At 45.8% G+C, this 19324-nt stretch overlaps 1 protein-coding gene across 1 annotated transcript; it reads left to right on the top strand.

Moving 5' to 3' along the window:
• The first annotated feature begins 3912 nt into the window (after positions 1 to 3912).
• LOC103183753 (heterogeneous nuclear ribonucleoprotein A0-like) lies at positions 3913 to 17868 on the top strand. The gene is made up of 2 exons (XM_042339959.1): positions 3913 to 4263; positions 16923 to 17868. Exons 1-2 carry the CDS (start codon positions 3967 to 3969, stop codon positions 17814 to 17816), a joined length of 1191 nt encoding a protein of 396 aa, XP_042195893.1. The 5' UTR covers positions 3913 to 3966; the 3' UTR covers positions 17817 to 17868.
• The last annotated feature ends 1456 nt before the right edge of the window (positions 17869 to 19324 follow it).

Raw genomic sequence — 19324 nt, 5'->3', positions numbered from 1 at the left:
CATCTCTCTTGGAGATGTCTCATGGACTCGCTGCCCAGTCCCACATTGGAAACACACGTTAGAATTACATTAAAAACTGTCGCGTGTAAACCCCAGGAAACCACACCCAGCCCCACAAGGCACAAACTCCAATTAAAATCATAAATACGTTTTCTTTTAAAATATAGATGTGTGACAATGACGAGTGAATTACAAAAGGAAGAACGAGGTCTTTGGAACTTTTCACTGACCAATCTCTGGACTTCCTGTGTCACTGGTCACTGCCGGAACCCCAGGCTGGAACCTTCATCTCCATTTAAACCCCAGAAAAACAACCCACACAATATCCTCATCTCCACATACAAAATCCCTTCACTCCTTCGCACTTTGCTACAGTCAATTCACTTTACAGTATATTCTGTGAAGCGCTTTGAGACGTCTCAAAGACGTGATAAGGCGCTATATCAAATGCAAGGATTATTATTATTATTATTACTATGTCACTCTCAAGCCCCTCTCCTATGATCTGGAATTGAACTGTTTCACTGTGCTGAGCCTGGAAATGCAATGACAGTTGTGATCTTCACCATTTAATGGTCATATAGCATTCAATGACACGTTAAAACCTTGGATTAGGTCAAATCTGAGCTGCCAGAAATGGGTTTGCAGCAAATTCCCAGTTCTAGATCTTGCATTTCCTCCACTCAACATCCAATTTCATGGTCCTCCTGATGACAGTGATGGCAGCTTGGCTCATTTTCAGGATCAGTCACTGGGGGCAGGGAATCCTCCCACACAGCTTCTGTTAACCATGCAAACCAAAGCCCTGACGGGTAGGGATAAATGGTAAACCGTACGGTTTTAACTGGTTAGACTCCAGCAATTATCCCAACGCACACTCTGGGGTCCCCAAGCCTTGGCTCTTACCAATCTGGGCCTAAGACTTTCCTCAATTAGGTAAGCAGAAGGCGTCCCTCCAGGGAGAGAGAGAGAGAGAGAGCTCATTCCAACAATCTATCTCTGGGATTTCCATGTGTCGGTGGGATGAATGGAATTCTCAGTTTGGTTTGGAGACTCTCAAGCAACGGTGATGGGTTTCCACAAGCGTCAGACACCTGGCTGGCCAAAAAAACATCCAATTTGCTGCCTTCCTCCAGCCACTTCCTTTAATGGCCCAACCACCTATGGTGGAACCTCTATTGTTATCATATCTATATTGTTAATTTAGCAACTGACAATTTCTAGGCTTCCTGATATCAACTTACAGGGTAAAAGAATGTAGAAAAGGGCAAGAGGACACAGATCACTTATTAGAGTGGGTTTATACGTGGCAGAGATCCAATCCGATGTTGTAAAATGCAATCTAGTACAATTGCAAGAGTACAAGACAGAGTACAAGTAATCAAATCACCTGGAATTGTGGGCTTTATATAAGGGACATTATTATTTATAATTGTGTATAATAATCCTTGCATTTGGTTAATGCCTTATCACATTGTCAAGACGCCTAAAAGCGCATCACAGGATTTTGCTATGAAGTGCAGGAGCTGTGTATTTATATGCGGAGGCAGCAGCCAATTTGCCCACAGCATTGTCCCACAAATAGCTGTGAGGTAAGTGACCAAATTTATTGGGGATTGTTGGCCAGTGCTCTGGAGAAACACCCGGCTCTTAATTTTGATTACATCGATTACAAACGGCATGGATCAGGGTTTCTACAACAGTGGTGGTAAGGTACAAGCACAAATAGTAATAAAGTTTGAGTTAGAAGAAGGCAATCTTGGCAATGGTAGGTGAATGTTTGAAATTCAGATAATAATAATCCTTGCCAATAGATAATAATAATTTGGGGCCATTTGGGGTGATAAGAGCACCCCAGGGAGTGCACCCTGGCAAGTAATTGATTGAACCAAGGACCAGAGTCTCATTACTAATAATAGTACCTATTCCATGCAAGTTTGAGTTATTTTTAATTCAATTAAATGCTGCTAAAATATGTTCGACACAAAAGGAAAAGGCTCAACTTTTTTTAAATGCATTGTGTGTCATTCAAATCTTAAAGTTCTACCTGGAGGACGAGGAGACAGAGGGAGCCCTGGTCACAGATGGACAAAATGTCTTTTGTTTGACAACAAAGTCACTGCACTTCACAGTAAATTTATTTTAACAATGCGAAATAGGCACCATATCAGATGCAAGGATTATTATGATAAATGCACACACAATTCCTTGCTTTCTAGCCTGTGAGATCTTTACTGCATATGACGTGAACAATAACTGTAAAAGGTTCAATCCAGTTTGTGGACTTAAGATAATATCTATAAGCTCTTGAACTCCAGTAGCTTAAAGCCACACAAGGGTTTGTCTTCTCATATCTGTGAAGTATGCTATCTAATTGCAAACATTTAAATGACTCCTAGACAAAACATGTGAGATCAGGGGAAAGGAATCAATAAAATAGCTGTCAGATAAAACATAGGCTTAATTTTCTGTACATTAAACTCTATCCATACTTGGCTTAAACACTGTCCTTCCAGCTTGTCGGCTTCCGACAGCCACATTAATGCTTCGGTAACAGGTAAGCTTTTCCTTCTCATTACCGGTAAATGGTGATGAGATTGCTAAAGAAGGTAGAATGTGTAACAAAAAACAGAAGTCTCTGGGAAGACTCAGCAGGTCAGGCAGCATCTTAGGAGAATGCTCCATAGATGGAGCATAGATTTTCTCCACAGAAGCTGCCTGACCGGCTGAGTGTTCCCAGCGACTTCTGTTTTTGTTTCAGATTTCTGGCACCTGCAGTATTTGGGGTTTTGAAGGTAGAATGTGTTTTGCTCACTCAAACCACGATTGTTGGTGGGGACGCTGCCGTGAGCAATGGGCTGCAACGTTTGTCCCAAAAAATATACAGTCACTATACTTTATGGTGTATCCCGTGAAGCACTTTGAGACGTCTCGAAGACCTGATAAGGCGCTGTAACAAATGCAACAATTATTATTACCCTAATTCCAGAGATTATTAAACATAGGTTGGCAAGCGCTGATGCTTGTACCCCAGACTGTGTGTTGGGGAAACTGCTGTATCAAATGCAAGAATTATTATTATTATCATTATCAGTATTATTATCATCATTATCATCATCATCATCATTATTATCATCATTATTATTATCATTATTATGATCACTATCATTATTATCATTATTATTATTATCATTATCATCATCATTATTATCATCATTATTATTATCATTATTATGATCACTATCATTATTATCATCATTATTATTATTATCATTATCATCATTATTATCATCATTATTATCTTTATTATTACCATCATAATCATCATCATCATTATTATTATTATCATTATTATAATTATTATCATTATCATCATCATCATCATCATTATTATTATTATCATTATTATCATTATCATCATTATCATTATTATCATTATTATCATTATTATTATCATTATTATCATTATTATCATCATTATTATTATTATCATTATAATTATTATCATCATTATTATTATCATTAATATCATTATTATTATCATTATTATGATTACTATTATCATTATTATTGTCATTATCATCATCATTATTATTATAATTAGTATTATTGTCATTATTATTAAATGTAAAAGTTGGTCATTCACATCCGGATGGTGTGTGTGGGGGGGGAAGGGGGAGGGGCGTGGGGAGGGGGCGGGGCGAGGCGTAGTGATGACGGGGAGGGGGGCGGGGCGGAGAGGGAGCGCGCGCGAGCGCTGAGCATCGATCCGCCGCCGCCGCACAAAACCGGACAAAAGGAGCGAGAGCGCATGCGCGAGGCCGAGTGCAGGAGGCGGGAGCGGGGCGGAGGGGGCGGGGCCTGTTGCCTGGCAGCCGGGGCCGGGCCAATGGGAGCGCGGCGTGTGGCCCCCCCTCATTAGCAGCCAGTCAGTCTCCTGCAGTGCGGAGTGAGAGCGGCGGCAACATGGCGAGGGAGCAGCTCTGTAAGCTATTCGTCGGCGGCCTGAGCTTCGAGACGGCCGAGGGCAGCCTGAGAAGCCATTTTGAGCAATGGGGGTCGCTCACCGACTGTGTGGTGGTTCAGGACACCCTGACCAAGCGGCCCCGCGGCTTCGGCTTCGTCACCTACTCGTCGCCCAGCGAGGCCGACGCCGCCATGGCCGCTAGGCCTCACGTGCTGGACGGCCGCACCGTGGACCTGAAGCGAGCGGTGCCCCGGGAAGACTCCAACAAACCGGGCTTCAACCTCAAGGTGAAGAAGATCTTTGTCGGCGGTGTGAAGAACAAGATCGACGAGAACGATTTGCAGATCTACTTCTCGGACTACGGGACGATTGAGAAAGTGGATGTGATCTGCGACCGCGACACCGGCAAGAAACGCGGCTTCGCCTTTGTGTACTTTGAGGATCACGACTCGGTGGACAAGGCGGTGATACGGAAATTCCACATGATTAAAGGCTACCGGTGTGAGGTGAAGAAAGGTCTGTCCAAGGAGGAGATGCAGGGCGGCGGCGGCGGCGGCGGCGGGGGGGGCGGCGGCAGATCCCGTGCCCGAGCCGGCAGCTTCAGCCAGAGGAACGGCCGCAACTATGGCGGGAGGATGGACGACTCCCCGCGACATGGCGGCGACGGCGGTTACTACAACGGCGGCAACCGCGGGGACGTCTACGGCTACGGCAGCGGCGGGAACCCGAGGCGGGACCGCTCCTTCTCCGGGGGCAGCTACGGCGACAGAGCCTACGGCGACCGAGCCTACGGGGACCGAGGTAGCTATGGCGAGCGGGGCTACGGCGACAGACCGAGTTACGCCGAGCGGGGCTACGGGGATAGAGCGGGTTACGCCGAGCGGGGCTACGGGGAGAGGGGGGGCTACGGCGACCGGGTCGGGGACTATAGCTTCGGGAGCTATGGCGAAGACGGCTACGACGGCGGCAGTTTCTCTGAGAGCATTGGTAACTTTGGCAGCTACTCACCACAGGCGTCCAGCTATGGCCCCATGAGGGGAAGGAGCAACACAGAGAAATACGCAGCCGGACCCTACAGGGCAGATTACGGTCTGAGCAATAGGAGCAGAAGCAGAGACTTTGGAGGATATGCGTTTTAGGTTTTTATTTTCTGTGGGGAGGGGGTGGGGAGGTTGGGGAGGGGGTGGGGGGGGTGGGGGGGAAGATGTATTTGATATGTGCACAAATTGATGTGTGGCAAATGTATTCCAAGGAAATTGTTGTATACTGTTTTAACTTTTTTTTCTCAATAAACTACATTGAATTTGTCTTCGTCTGTAGTCTCTTATGAATGGGCTGTGGATGCGCCTCTCCTTTTCTGTTTTTTTTTGTTTTAAAAAGAGAGAAAAAAATACGTCCCGGCGGTAAGTCTTGCCCGTACCCTTGCACCCCCTAATGAGCTTGTAATGTTCTCGTCTCTTTTCTTTAAAAGTCCATGCAGTGTCTAACCGGTTTCATTGAGTTCGTCCCAAGTTATTTCCTCGCAGTCGTATTGGAGTGGTAGGTCCCACCTGGCATGTGAAATGCAGATTTCCATTTGTACTGTTTTTCTTGCTGTTTTGCTCCTAAGATGCTAATTACCGTTTATTTCTTCCAAGTGTATTTTGTGCGACTGGCGGTGTAATGTTCATGTGGGTGGAGATGGGCCACAGTGGTATGAGTGGAACTGCTGTCTTAACTGTTATAGCCTGTAAAATGTTTTCACTCAGAATAGTGTGAAACACATTAAAAACTGATTCTTTCAACCTTTAGCAGTCAAGAAACCGATATTTGTGTTGGACCATAACTGATGTTAATTATGGTATGTCAAGTTGAATAGGCTTAATCAGCCTTGTGACAACTATAATTACCATTAAGACACATCCTTTCCTCATCCAATATCCACAGGCACATTTTTCAGCAGGAAGTTTGGACCTTTTTTCCTCATCCCTCGCTCGGTCGGGGACTCTGAGGCCAATTGTTCACGCCTCATAACTTGACATAATGTTATCCAGTGTTCCCGGTTTATATGGTATATACCAAAAAAATAATAAAATTGGTCATTTTCAATCCACGGCTGTTTGTGGGACACTGCTGTGCGCAATTGGCTGCCGAGTTTCGCCCACAAATATACAGTCGATTCACTTTACAGCATATTCTGTGAAGCGCTTTGAGACGTCTAGAAGACGTAAAAAGCGCTATATCAAATGCAAGGATTATTATTATACCTATTGAGCAAGCAAAGGAAAAAAAGAACCTCAGTCTTCATCTGATGTTCACAACCTTGGTCTGTTCAGATTTGCAACAATCTAGATTTCGAAAACCACAGGAGATTTTTACTAAACGTGTTGGGAGGGGGCATCCATTTTCAATGATTTGGGGGCTTCTCTCTTTCTGGAGTTGAGGATGTCTCTCTCGTGCTTCTAACTTTGATGCTGCTTGAGTGTTGCCCAGAAGCGGAACTGAAGTCTTTTGGATACACTGAGATTGTATTTTTCTATCGATTGAATTTGCATGGATATTTTGTGTTTGTTTTCCCATAATTTTTCTTGGTGTGTTTTCATTTGCGGATGTTTGCAGGAAAATGATCAAGGACACTGATAGAAAAATGACAATGGTATGCAGAAAAAGCAACTGCAGATATGGAAGTACTACACTATCTGCCATTGTTGCCTCCTGTAGCCTAAATACTTGCAGTGGGGCTTCATGTGCAAAGAGGATAAAGTGAGTTATTTTCAGTATGTTGTGTTACTGGGATATGTGTAAAAGTTAACTGCTTGGTATAAATACACAAAGCTGTAGTAAAAGGGCATTGTTTAAATTAGTTTGAATTCTGTAAAGCCTAATATGCTATGCTTGGCCCTTTTTGACTAAGAATATTTTAAGGTTTGACAGAAAAATAAGAGGGCTTCATGTTCAGATTTTAATTTTGATTAAAAACAGATTTTTTCTTTCTGACTAACTGCTTGAGTGTAGTAGATGCACAAATGGCTGTGAAGTGCATTTTTTGGGACACCAAAGCATTTATCACATTCCAAACCTTGATACTCTAGGCAATATATGGTTTTAGTATATTTGCATTTTATGCGCAATATATTTGCACTGATGTGCATGAAGCGTTCTGGGACGCTATACTGCAGGGAGGGGGGCAATACAAATGTAAGTTGTTGTTGATGGTGGACTAAGTATCCTCAATATATTTAAGAAATCCATTGAGCTACTGCCACAAACTAATTCTGGTAGTAACTCATTATTAATCACAGACATGGGTTTATGGACTCGCCAAAGTTTGATTAGGGAAGAAATACATTGTGGGTATTTTTTTACTAGAGGTTTCAATTGCTGAACTGGGACAGACTGAAGCAAGTTGCTCACGCTGTGGCATTTTATCTAAATTAACAGGGTGAAGATGAACTCTCAGCTGCAGATGCTTCCAAATTGATCCTGTTAAAATCTGATTGAATTTGGGTGGCAAGCACGGGCATTTAAGGTAAGTGAATGGTGCATTGGGTTAGATATCCTGAACTGCATCGTTGCTTTTGCCTTGGACGCGGTGTAATGATGTTTTGATTCTGCTTGCTTCAATTCACATTCAGAGAATGAAACCAAGACATACATCTTCTCTTATTTTGCTGCATCCAATGTATTGTGAAATAGGCATTTGTGAAAATGTCTTATATTTGACCTAAAATAGCCCGTTCCTTTGGCGTAAGCTAGGGGTGGTCCAACCGTTTGGCTCCTGAGGGCCGGATGCCCTATTTGAGAAACCTGTGTACCGCATATGCAATATTTTTGTTCTGCTTCTAGAAACATAACAACATTTATGAGTTATGGAGGGATCGGGTGGGCCAGATGAAACAGGTGCGGGTGGAGGGGGAAGTAGATGAAATTGGACCACCGTTTGGACAGCCTAGGCTATATAAAGATGCTGCCATGTTCTGTGCTATTACACATTTGATTGTTAACTGCAAATTGTAAGCAAAAAGTAGAGAGCAAAGAGTTTTCTTAAAATCAATATGGAATTTCCACAATGCTAAAGCTAACTTCTGGACCTCTTTGCCTTTAAAAGTGCTGTACATGTGTATCTATCATCAACATTGTTAAGAGCTTTTGCTGCCACATACAAGGCAATGTGACAAATGTTAAGTACTGTCATTGGCATAGGAATTCATACAGATCTTGCCTGTTGCACATTCAAATCAATGTATTGCTGCCAACAGGAATATCATAGGCTGCCAGGTTGCAAAGTCAATTATGGCTCATCCATTCAGTGATTTTTAAAAAATTATTTTGTTCGTCTCTTTATACCCTCACCACCATTCTTTTGGCTAAGAAAAAACAAATACAAAATGGATATACAATTTCTTTTTTACTGTCTTCAGCTAGCTCCTTTTGTAGCAATATAATAAGATGTAAAAACTGCTATGATGGAAGCTGTAATTAATTGTTCCATAGGATTTTTGTGACATCTGCCATTTTCATTACATGGAACTGAATGGTTTCAGGGCTCGGAGCTGAGGTGTAAAGCTCACCAAACTTATGCTACATGTCACTAAATTTCCCTTTTCCAATTGAATTGTGTAGCAGCAGGAATATCTTCAAATTGTTTTCTGCATCCTAACAACTTGTTGCTAGATTTGTTTATTAAAGAAAAATCATGTCTTTTGTAGAAGATATTGGTTTCACAATGTCGTGTCCTATATATATTTGTATTCCAGGTTCTTTGTGCCAATCAAATATTTTGACTCCCTGTTGCTTCCTCCTTTCTTGAATGCCAAACTTTACCTGGTGTTATGGCTACCTGGGTATTGGAATCCTCTACTTTTCTATCTGGGTACCAACACTTCAGGTCTGATAAGCCCCAACTGTTTTGCAGATGAGATACATTTCTGTACAAAACTTATTACCTGCATTCTCGTCAGCTCTATTTCCAGGGGATCAACTTTGTTCCCATCTCCATGGCCTTGCCCCACTACTCTATAATTTGTTGTGATACCATTCCTTCCACTTCACCATCTCTAGCTTGCTTTTTGGCTCCACCATTGACCGTGACCTTTTTGACAATTTTCCCCTGCCATCTGGAACCCTCGTGGTTCCAGTTTAGCAAAAACCTGAAGCCTATCCGGTTAGCGACCCAAGTGGTGCATTCACCCATTGAGCCATCAAGGCTAATCACAGATTTCACAAGAGATGTTATTTTGAACTGAGCAACAAGTCGCTGCTATAGTTTAAGTTGGACACCTTGATGCCCTTTATTTTTTTTGCTATTTTTTGAACTTTTAAGGAATATTTGAAAAATATTAGTGTCTTAACAATAGACCTAAATGAAGTAATTTTAATGTTTTTTTTTCGGTGCTCAATGTGGATGTTGGTATGAGAAACGAAGATGTTTCTTTAGGTCACTGGGATCAATAAGCAAGTCAAACCTAGCTTGTGCATATGCAGTGTAAAGCTTTGAGTGAGACCCTCCCAACAATATTGTTAGCACCTTGGAAGTGGTTAACTGTTGTGGAACTATTTTTCCCACTACCCTGGACCAGCCTCTGAGTGACTTGGCCAATTTATGACCAATTCTGTATTGCAGATCCATACCTATTGTAACAGGGTTGAGACTACCAGACACTTAACATACAACAGGTGACAGAGACCTTTTCCATCTATCTGCCTTGGATTTCATCCAAGCGTGAAAAGACAGTGTAACCATAGAAGTATTTTGAAATGTATTACATTATTGTTACTTTGAGGACATTTTGACTGCAGAATCTGATTGTGCAATCTTGACCTTTTGTGGTGTAGCTTGACCTTGAGATTGGGTGTTAGGTATTCTATGTAAATAAGCCGAACGAAGAAACAGTGAGGACTAAAAGTTTAAACCAACTGCAAATTATTTGAAGAATATTCAGACGTTTTAATGGCTGGTGACACACTGAAAGTTGCATGGAATTGAATGAAATCAGCAAAGGGGAAAAGGAGTCCGTTTTCCCTCGAATGTCAAATGAAGCAATTTTAAAGCCCTGTGAAGGCTGGATCTCTGCTGCTGGATCTGCCCTGAAGATGCGTAATTGTCCCTTCACATTGACTGTAGATTGGTTCCCAACTTTCTGTGGAGCTTCCTGATCGATCTAGCCATTACACAAGCAGAATCATCCAACTATCCAATTCATCATATGAACTTTGTGATAAATTTACTAGCAATTCTAAAGGCCTTGCTTGGTTGGCGATGTCTTCTTCCTCATTTTAAAAAGATAAAGTCCTACAGACAAAGTACTTGTCTCTACGTGAGGTGTGGATAAATCTTCAACATCCATTCCAACCTGAGATCCAAATATTGGATTATGGTTTGGACATCGAGGCTTTATAAAGGTGATTTTTTACAAACTAATCAAATGTAAGGAAATGCTCAAGATATTAGGGTGAAGTGAATAGCAGTACATACACCAAGCAAGCTTGGCATAGGACATTCCAGCCTTCAGTCCTTTAAAACATAACCAGGTTTATTTTTATACATGGTGAGGGAACGGCATCTTCAACCAACCTATCTGCTTCGAAATCTATTTTCATGGTCAGTGTTGGCTAAACCATGCCCTAACCAAATTGAAGAAACCGCTGTACATAGTACCTTATACCCTAAAAAATACTATTAATTTAAAAACAAATTCTTGTCTCACGAATTATGCCAGCAACAGATATAGTAAATTTAATAAGCAATGAAAAATATAGGATCTTTATAAATTACTGTATCATCCTTGCTCAGGGACCTACTGTTATTCCAATGTGTGCTGCTAAATTGCAGATAAACCTGGTCCAAAGCTGTTGGTTCACAAAATGTCAAAGTTTCTTGCTGCAATTAACAGTTAACATTTTGGAAACGTTAGTTTTTAAAAAAGAGTAATATATAATACAGTTTTTCCTAGTTTATAACCACATAGGCTTGGATGGTATTCAACATACCTTGCAGCCCAACATACTTGAGAACATCTGGTTAGAGGGATGCTTTTACTGTATAATTAGTTATGCTTCGAAATCAAGATCCTCATCCTCACCTACAAGGCCATTCACGGCCTCGCTCCCTCCTACCTCTCCGACCTACTATCCTCCTACGTACCTGCCCGTACCCTCCGTTCCTCTGGCTCCGGTCTGCTCCACATCCCCCGCCCCAACCGCCCTACCATCGGTGGTCGGGCTCTCAGCCCCGAGGCTCTGGAACGCCATCCCCCAGTGCCTTCGCCGCTTCCTCCCTTTCCTCCTTCAAGGCCGGTCTCAAGACCTTTCTCTTCGACCATACCTTCAGCTCCCCTCTCGACTCTCTACCCCCTCCTCGCTCCCTTCCCTCTCCTCACCCTGACCATTTCCCCCTCCTCGCTCCCTCCCCTCACCCTGACCATTTCCCCCCTGCTCGGGTCCCGACCCAACTGTCCAGTGCCTTGGGACGTCCTCCCGACGTGAAAGGCGCTCTATAAATGAAATCTTGTTGTTGTTGTTGCTTCTATATTCCCACCAACTTTTAAGAGAGTAAGTTGAAAACACTTTGGGATAGAAAATGAAGACGACTGAAGATATTACAGTGTCAAATAAACCTGTAATTGCAGGTAAGGACTCGATGGAAAAACAGGTTTGACGACTCAGAACAACATTCTTCTCCCTTCCCCTTCTTCAGATACAGACAATTGGAATGTTTTACAGAACATTCGCAGTTCATTATTACGCTTTGGCTCAATTTCTTTATTTCCTTTAAATTACTTGTTCACAAGTGGATGAGGAGAAAATTGGGCACGGTTTCTGGAGGGGAGAAAGAACATTTAAAATTTTTCCCCTTGTCCTGTAAACTGCTTAAGTTTCCATTCTTCTCATACCTCTTAATTTCAATTCAAGATCTTTTTTGAGCCATTTTTCTTATTTTTGATCCAATTTTGTCTAAAATATATAGGTTTTCTTTTATCCCTGATCTTTTTTCTTAACACTTTTTAAAAAAAATCTTGTTCCTCCTTCAGACCATTATAGCCATCTATTTATCCATATAATTGCCTTTATTTTTTTATAGTCGTGATTATCTAAATGCGAAAACTTAGGCGAGTTTCCTTATTCCACACGCCTCTGTTTACCGAACAGTAAGTCGGAACCCGATTGTTAGTCGATTGGCGGATCACTTTCTGGGGGTAATAATCCATCTCTGTCTACTCAATCTGCCACCGTTTGTGGGACACTGCTGTGCGCAATTGGCTGTCGCGTTTCGCTCACAGTCAATCCACTTTACAATATATTCTGTGAAGCATGATAAGGCGCTATATCAAATACTATTGCTGTATTCTCTTTTTCCTCACACCCAGCTGTATTTAGATTTGCTTGTATGTTCATCTTCCATTGTACTTGCACTAAGCTTTGGCCTCTCTTGTGTGGGCCTATTTCAAGGTGACTTAGCAATAGGCACAAGCTAAGGAGTTTGCTGGCTTTAATTTATTTTATCTGGAAGTTCTCAGGTTGTGTTCAGGCTACTGTCTCTTATTCAGACTCTTGATCTCAAGACCTGCATCCTTATAAGGGAATATCTGTCTCAGGTAATTGTCACACAGCTGCATTGTGAGAACGCTATTGAAGCAAAGCTCTAGTTATAAGGAATATATCTATCTTATTAAATGATTGTGTCTCTTACAGATAAACTGCTCTCTCATCTGGATAGTGCAATTTGATAGCTTTTTTTTGGTTGGACACATAACCAGAAAAATAGGTGACCATAAATACTGAAGGAAATTCCAGCACTTTGAGCTGTCAAATGTCAAGACATTAAAAACTGAAGGTCCCCCCCAATTAGTTTTTTATGGACTAAATTTCCTGGCTTTTTAAAGAGTATATTTCTAGAGTATTTTCTAGCCTATTGATTGATTAATGGACATGCTGAGAGATGATGTTTGACTGAAACCTGAAGTTCTCAAATGTGCACCTGATCTTAGCCTAGTAATCTGTAGGAGTTCACTAAAACTGCTGAGGATCTCATTACATGGCATGAGTTTAGCCAAACGGGTGCATCGTTGGACTTCCTTAATTGACTTGTGACTTCTCTTTGACCGAGCCTTCAGCTCCCCTCTCGACTCTCTACCCCCTCCTCGCTCCCTTCCCTCACCCTGACCATTTCCCCCCAATGCTCGGGTCCTGACCCAACTGTCCAGCGCCTCGGGACGTCCTCCCGACGTGAAAGGCGCTCTATAAATGGAATCTTGTTGTTGTTGTAAAACGAGTGGCAGACTGTGGCTAAGCCAACCTATGGTTAATAATGTTGGCAAAACAGGCAAAATGCTCTGAACAATCAGCAGTGAATCCGTCTTGCCTCTGGACTCAGTGTCCATTACAAGATTATTACTGTGAGCACCTTCTGTTGTGAAATGCCAATGACTTCATATCACATTTTTGGGAAAGGGTGGAATGACTTTACTGCCCAGCAGAATGGGCAAATTAATTAAACGCTGAAATGAGAACTTAGGGATCCTTAAGATAGAGAGGATGTCTCCACACGAGATAGGAAAAATCTGAGAATTAATGGGAGTGCGATTTCCCCCCCCAATAACAATTGAACCTATTTGTTTGGGATTTTCGGTATATAGGAGAATATTTTTTGAGCTGGAACAAAAGATGGGTGGGGTGGGTTACCTCATCTCACACCTCTGCAGGAGAAATTCCTTGCCTTTGTGAAGTAATGGCATTATCGATTCGAATGACAATGAACTCAACTGATATCCTACTCCCGGATTAATTTTTTTTATTTTGGATTAAATGCCACATTAATATATTGGGGGGTGGGATTTTGACCAGTCCTCAAATTATTTGCGCTCGCACTTTGTTTAGATAGAAATATTTGACATTACAGTTTGGGAAAAGCCCCAGTGCTTCCCAAAGGGGTAGGTCAGAGGATAAAATAGTTTTCCAAGACACACACACACACACACACAGCTCAGACGCAGAATGTGATGGTAAATGAGGAATGGGATTTTACAGTAACAGCTCGGGCCAGATTTGGGGGGAGAGGGGGGGGGGAGCAGCTGAAAAGGAGGGTCTGTTTGAGGGGTGGGAAGAGAGGGAAAGCGCAGGGATCTGATCCTGCAAAACCCACAGCAGTACAAAGAGCCAACACCGTATCGCCATGAGCTGCAACTAACCCGAGATACACCGGGTCGGGCCATACAGGGGCGAGATTCACACACGGCTTCCTCCCTCCAGCGTCACAGCGTGTGCTTCAGGGCTGGTTACACACACAGATATATACATATAGATATATATATATGTGTGTGTACATGAGGCCACTATATTATTTTATTTGTAAATGATATCAATTTTAAAAAAAGTGTAAAATGGGGTGGGGGGGAGAAAGGGGGTGAAAAAGGTTTGATTTACAGTGTGATTGTTACACCCACACACACACACCCACACACACCCCCACCCACACACACCCCCCCACCCACACACACCCCCCCACCCACACACCCCCACCCACACACACACCCACACACCCCCCCACCCACACCCCCACCCCCACACACACCCACACACCCCCACCCACACCCCCACCCACACACCCCCCCACCCACACCCCCACCCACACACACCCCCACCCACACACACCCCCACCCACACACACACCCCCACCCACAGGGATTGTGTAACCTTTTCTGTGGAGGGAACGGTATCTGGAAAGTGCAAAGAGGCAATTGAGAAACTAAATGATTTTGCACAGCACAGAGAATCAGCTCATCACCACCACCACCACCATTGCTGAAACCCAATGCCGCTCTGCTCGCCTTCCAGCAGCAGCAACAGCAAAACATTTGCCTACAGTATTAACCGGGTGAATATTTTTTTCCCCCCCTGCCCTGGGTGGGGCAAAAAAAATACAATTGCACAATACGTTTGCAGGAGCAATTTCATTTCCAACCCTCCCCCCCCCCCCACACACACACACCCCCTAAACACTTATTTATATATTTATCCACACCTATATACACACACACACACACATCAGCCGCAGATTTGCAACGTATTAAATGCAATCTGGTCATTAGCTTCCTTGTAAATCAGATTTTTTTAAACAAAAAATATATATATATATATAGATACATACATTGGGGGGGGAAAAAAGTGTACATTAGAGTGGAAAGAAAACATGGAATCAACAAAAGCCCCAGTGAGAGAGAGAGAGGGAGAGGGAGAAAAGAAATCGATCACAGGAAAGCTCACACAAAGAATCATGTTGGGAGGAAAAAGGGAGGGAGATCCATTTGTGCTCAAGCTCTTCTCTCTGTGTGTGTGTCTCTTGTCTGTCTGTCTGTGATTTTCGTTGCATTGTTGAATGAGTTATAATATGTGTGTAATATGCTTTTTAAAAAACCGGTCAAAATTAATATTTTTTTTATCGGTGGGGGGGGGGGGGGGGTGTTGCAATAACCCATCTGCGTGGGGCAGACTCGCTACCTCTCGCGTTTGAGGATTGCCAAACTGTGGTGCTGGAGGGAGGGAGGGGAGAGAAAGAGGGAGGGAGGGAGGGGAGAGAAAGAGGGGGGGGAGGGAGGGGAGAGAAAGAGGGGGGGAGGGAGGGGAGAGAAAGAGGGGGGGAGGGAGGGGAGAGAAGGAGGGAGGGCGTGGGGAGAGAAGGAGGGAGGGAGGGAGTGGGGAGAGAAGGAGGGAGGGAGGGGAGAGAAAGGAGGGAGGGAGGGGAGAGAAAGAGGGAGGGGAGGGGAGAGAAAGAGGGAGGGAGGGGAGAGAAGAGGGAGGGAGGGGAGAGAAAGAGGGAGGGAGGGGAGAGAAGGAGGGAGGGAGGGGAGAGAAAGAGGGGAGGGAGGGGAGGGGAGAGAAGGGAGGGAGGGAGGGGAGAGAAGGAGGGAGGGAGGGGAGAGAAGGAGGGAGGGAGGGGAGAGAAAGAGGGAGGGAGGGGAGAGAAAGAGGGAGGGAGGGGAGAGAAGGAGGGGGGGGGAGGGAGGGGAGAGAAGGAGGGGGGGGAGGGAGGGGAGAGAAAGAGGGAGAGAAAGAGGGGAGAGAAAGAGGGAGGGAGGGGAGAGAAAGAGGGAGGGAGGGAGGGGAGAGAAAGAGGGAGGGAGGGAGGGGAGAGAAAGAGGGAGGGAGGGAGGGGAGAGAAAGAGGGAGGGAGGGAGGGGAGAGAAGGAGGGAGGGAGGGGAGAGAAAGAGGGAGGGAGGGGAGAGAAAGAGGGAGGGGAGAGAAGAGGGAGGGGAGAGAAAGAGGGAGGGGAGAGAGGAGGGGGGAGAGGAGAGAGGGAGGAAGAGAGAGGGGGAGAGGAGAGAGGAGGGAGGGAGGAGGGGGGGAGAGGGGGGGAGAGGAGAGAGGGAGGGAGGAGGGGGGGAGAGAGGGAGAGGGGGGGAGAGGAGAGAGGGAGGGAGGGAGGGAGAGGGGGGGATTGGAGGCCGCGAGCGCTGAGCATTGATCCGCCGCTGTTGTTGCCGCCGCTGCCCGAACAGGACAAAAGGAGCGAGAGCGCATGCGCCAGGCCGGGAGCCCCCCCGCGGGGGTGGGTGGGAGGCGAGGAGGGGGCGGGGCCTGTTGCCTGGCAGCCAGGGCCGGGCCAATGGGAGCGCGGCGTGTGGCCCCCCCTCATTAGCAGCCAGTCAGTCTCCTGCAGTGCGGAGTGAGAGCGGCGGCAACATGGCGAGGGAGCAGCTCTGTAAGCTATTCGTCGGCGGCCTGAGCTTCGAGACGGCCGAGGGCAGCCTGAGAAGCCATTTTGAGCAATGGGGGTCGCTCACCGACTGTGTGGTGGTTCAGGACACCCTGACCAAGCGGCCCCGCGGCTTCGGCTTCGTCACCTACTCGTCGCCCAGCGAGGCCGACGCCGCCATGGCCGCTAGGCCTCACGTGCTGGACGGCCGCACCGTGGACCTGAAGCGAGCGGTGCCCCGGGAAGACTCCAACAAACCGGGCTTCAACCTCAAGGTGAAGAAGATCTTCGTGGGCGGAATCAAAGACAAGATCGACGAGAACGATTTGCAGATCTACTTCTCGGACTACGGGACGATTGAGAAAGTGGATGTGATCTGCGACCGCGACACCGGCAAGAAACGCGGCTTCGCCTTTGTGTACTTTGAGGATCACGACTCGGTGGACAAGGCGGTGATACGGAAGTACCACGTGATCAATGGCTACCGGTGTGAGGTGAAGAAAGGTCTGTCCAAGGAGGAGATGCAGGGCGGCGGCGGCGGCGGCGGCGGGGGGGGCGGCGGCAGATCCCGTGCCCGAGCCGGCAGCTTCAGCCAGAGGAACGGCCGCAACTATGGCGGGAGGATGGACGACTCCCCGCGACATGGCGGCGACGGCGGTTACTACAACGGCGGCAACCGCGGGGACGTCTACGGCTACGGCAGCGGCGGGAACCCGAGGCGGGACCGCTCCTTCTCCGGGGGCAGCTACGGCGACAGAGCCTACGGCGACCGAGCCTACGGGGATAGAGGGAGCTATGGCGACCGAGCCTACGGCGATCGGGCAAGTTATGGCGAGCGGGGCTACGGCGACCGAGGAAGTTATGGCGACCGGGGCAGCTACGACGATCGGGGCAGTTATGGCGAGCGGGGCTACGGGGATAGAGGGGGCTACGGGGAGAGGGGGGGCTACGGCGACCGGGTCGGGGACTATAGCTTCGGGAGCTATGGCGAAGACGGCTACGATGGTGGAAATTTGCCGGAGAGCTTTAACTTTGGCAGCTACTCACCACAGGCGTCCAGCTATGGCCCCATGAGGGGAAGGAGCAACACAGAGAAATACGCAGCCGGACCCTACAGGGCAGATTACGGTCTGAGCAATAGGAGCAGAAGCAGAGACTTTGGAGGATATGCGTTTTAGTGTCCCGAGCGAGAGTTTAGTTTAAAAAAAAAGTGAGGGCGGGAGAGAGGGGTGGGGGTGGGGAGGGGGGGGGGGGCGGAGAGAGAGAGTGAGAGAGAGAGGGGGTGGGGGGGGAATGTGTCTCGATCTGTACCCAGGCAGCTGCTGAGAGAGAGGGGGAGAGGGAGGGAGGGAGAGGGAGAGCCAGCGGTCCTGAATCGTCTGCGACATTTGTAAGGGGGGCGGGAAGGACAGGAGTATTTGATATGTACGCATTTAGTGGCAGTGAAGCTACATAACGTATTCCGGTAATGCCCATCAGGGGTAATTGTATACTTTTTCACAATAAAATACATTGAATTTACCTTTTTTTCCGCTTCTTGTCTCACTTGGTATAGGGCAATCTGACTCGAGGACCCGGACCGGTTTTAAAAAAAATTTTGCTCGCAAAATTCTGTACTCCCTTTTTTTTAATATACATTTTTTTTATATATATCTATATCTACATATATATTTTTTTGGAGGACTAAATGAGGTTTATCTATAGTGTCAGAAGTCTTTTAAAAAAAAATACAGAATCGCTGGCTAGCAATCCAATCGGCAGCTAAAATAAATCGGTTTGAAGGGTGGTAGTTGGAAGGTTCGTTTATTTATTTCAGATTAAACTCGTGGATTTTTTTCCGCACTTCTGTTTTTTTTTCTCTCTCTGCTCTTCCCCACCCCCCACCCCCCCCCCCCCCTCGAAAAAAAAATTGAGCGTTTTCTGATGTTCCATTGCAAATATTTTTTTTCTCTCGTTGGGGGAAATAGGAGAGGCACTTCCACCCCCTATTTTTTAAGTGATTCTAAGATTCTGGGTCTGAAAGGGATTGGGGTCTGGGGTGGGGGGTGGGGTGTGGATGGGGGGGGATTTGGGAGGGTAAACCCTGGTAAGACATGTTAAAATATAGGCATCCGTGTTTGAAAACTGACGGGGGGGGGTGTGGTGTGGGTGGGGGTGGAGCTGAGCAGTTTTTTTTATATAATCCCTTGTTACATTAGCATCCGGTGGATGTTCTTTGTGTTTGACGGAATGAGACACACACACACACACACACAAAAAAGCACATTTCAGCTCAGCAGAAGCGTCTCAATAGATCTCTTTTTCTTGGGTGTTTTTTAAAAAAAGGAGACGTTTTGCCCCCCCCCCTCCCCATTTTCCACCCTCTTCCCTCCCACCCCCCTCCCGCCTTGCGCTCCTTCCTTCACATGGTGACCATTGCAATGGCTTTTTTTTTGTTGCAGAGAGAAAGCATCGAACTGGGCATGAAATTGCATAAAGGACTTCACGATTTTGTGGGGGAGAGAGAGAGACAGAAAGGGTGGGGGGGGGTGGTGGTGGGGTGGGGGGGGGGGTGGAATTGGGGGGTGGAACTGTTTCTGATCTCATTCACCAGTGTGATTGGATGGTGTGTATTTGAAATAGTACTTCTGGTTCAGGATTGATTGGCAGTTGCTCAATGTGGATCTCATTTGCAGAGCAGTCCGGG

Source organism: Callorhinchus milii, unplaced genomic scaffold (assembly GCF_018977255.1).
Source record: "Callorhinchus milii isolate IMCB2004 unplaced genomic scaffold, IMCB_Cmil_1.0 Scaffold13, whole genome shotgun sequence".
Taxonomy (NCBI): Eukaryota; Metazoa; Chordata; class Chondrichthyes; order Chimaeriformes; family Callorhinchidae; genus Callorhinchus; species Callorhinchus milii.
Note: the sequence above shows the minus strand (reverse complement) of the source record. Positions and strands in the feature narration are given on the sequence as shown.